Here is a 1,564-nt window from a genome sequence, read left to right as displayed (position 1 = left end):
TTTTTTCTCAAATTAATAAAAGTCAATTATATTAATGGTAAACAACTTTGGTACTTCTCATTAATCTTTAATAATTTTAAGTCCTGCCTGCCCAACTTCTTAGAACCCAAAAGGTTGCTTGTCGGAAACCTCCTTTATACGCATTATACACTAATGAATTCTTTTCAAAGTCAAAAGCCCACTCTCGTAATGGCTTTACTTTGCTTCAAAACGTGTCTCAAAATCCAGCTTCCAGCGTCAAAATCCGCGTACCCAACATCTCCTCCTTTTATACCCAAAAAAAACCATTCAATCTTCTAACAAAAAACGAGCACATTTCTGAGTTTTTCAAACTTCAAACCTATCTTTTCTTCGTTTCTCAAACACAAAACCCAATGAAATTCTCCCGAGAAAATCATCTGGGCAACAACGAAATCGCCACTTCAGATCATCGCCGAGACTACTTCGACCAACTTCCCGATCCTCTTCTCCACCTCATCTTCAACAAGATCCTCGACGCCAAGACTCTCGTACGATGCCTCCCCGTTTCGAAACGCTTCAACTCTCTCATCTCTCAAACCGACGCCGTTTTCCTTCCTCTCCCTCCTCAGAAGAACAAACCCGCGAAGCTTGTCAGGAGCTTCTTCCGTTTTCTCCACAAAATCGTATCAAAAAAACCCAGAAACGCCCATCGAAACGTTTTTTACCATTCGCCGTGCGAAGTCCTTAAGGGATTCAACGAATTGAAATCTCTGCATTTGGAGCTTCCTCGTTGCAAAGGAGAAATGGGTTTCGCGGGAAAAGATTCGTTGCTCAAGTGGAAAGCAGAGTTTGGTTCTAATCTGAGAAACTGCGTGATTCTCGGCGCAAATTCTTTGAAAAAAGAGAAGATCGCGAAAAACGACAATTTAGCGAAGGAAAACGACAACCAAAATGCTTTGTCCGACGACGAGCTCAAGCTGCGAATTGTGTGGATGATTTCATGCCTAATCGCCGCGTCGGCGAGGCATTACTTGTTGAAACGTGTCGTTTCGGACTTTCCCACTCTCACAAACGTTGTCGTTTCAGATGGGGATAGGCGAGGGAAGGTTTTGATTGGGGGAGAGGAACTCGCTGAGTTGAGGTCTGAGTCGGTGAGTGGGGACTCGTCCGACGTGGCGTTGGAGTCTTCTTTGGAGAGGAGTTTGATTCCTGATTTGGGTATGAAAATGTGGTATGTTCCTAGGATGGTGCTGCCGACATGTGGGTGGGTGTTGGAGGGAGCGACACTTGTCGTAATCAAGCCCCTTGATCGTGGGGTGATAGGGAAGGGATCCGACGGTTGTGATTGTGATTTGTTGGTGGGGGGTGGTGGGTTAGATGGTGATGAGGAAGAGAGGGAGATTTTGGATGAGGCTGTGAGACAGATGGTCAAGATGAAAAAGACTTATGTTATGGAAATGACTTCTTTTTGATCAATGTATGTATATATCATATAGTTGAAGGTCTTATTAGTAATTGGATTGTCGTCACCGTTTTTTTCTTTATTTTTATTTTTTTTTGCTAGAATCACACATATTACTTATGAGTTTGATAGTTTTTTTTT

General features: G+C 42.9%; 1 protein-coding gene across 1 annotated transcript; it reads left to right on the top strand.

Annotated features, from left to right (window-relative positions):
* The first annotated feature begins 374 nt into the window (after positions 1-374).
* Positions 375-1,433, top strand: LOC21383803 (F-box protein At4g18380). Its single transcript, XM_010114850.1, has one exon. It carries the CDS (start codon positions 375-377, stop codon positions 1,431-1,433), a length of 1,059 nt encoding a protein of 352 aa, XP_010113152.1.
* Positions 1,434-1,564: the final 131 nt, after the last annotated feature.

This window comes from Morus notabilis, unplaced genomic scaffold (assembly GCF_000414095.1).
Source record: "Morus notabilis unplaced genomic scaffold, ASM41409v2 C11423734, whole genome shotgun sequence".
Classification (NCBI taxonomy): Eukaryota; Viridiplantae; Streptophyta; class Magnoliopsida; order Rosales; family Moraceae; genus Morus; species Morus notabilis.
This window is presented reverse-complemented; position numbering and strand designations above follow the sequence as displayed.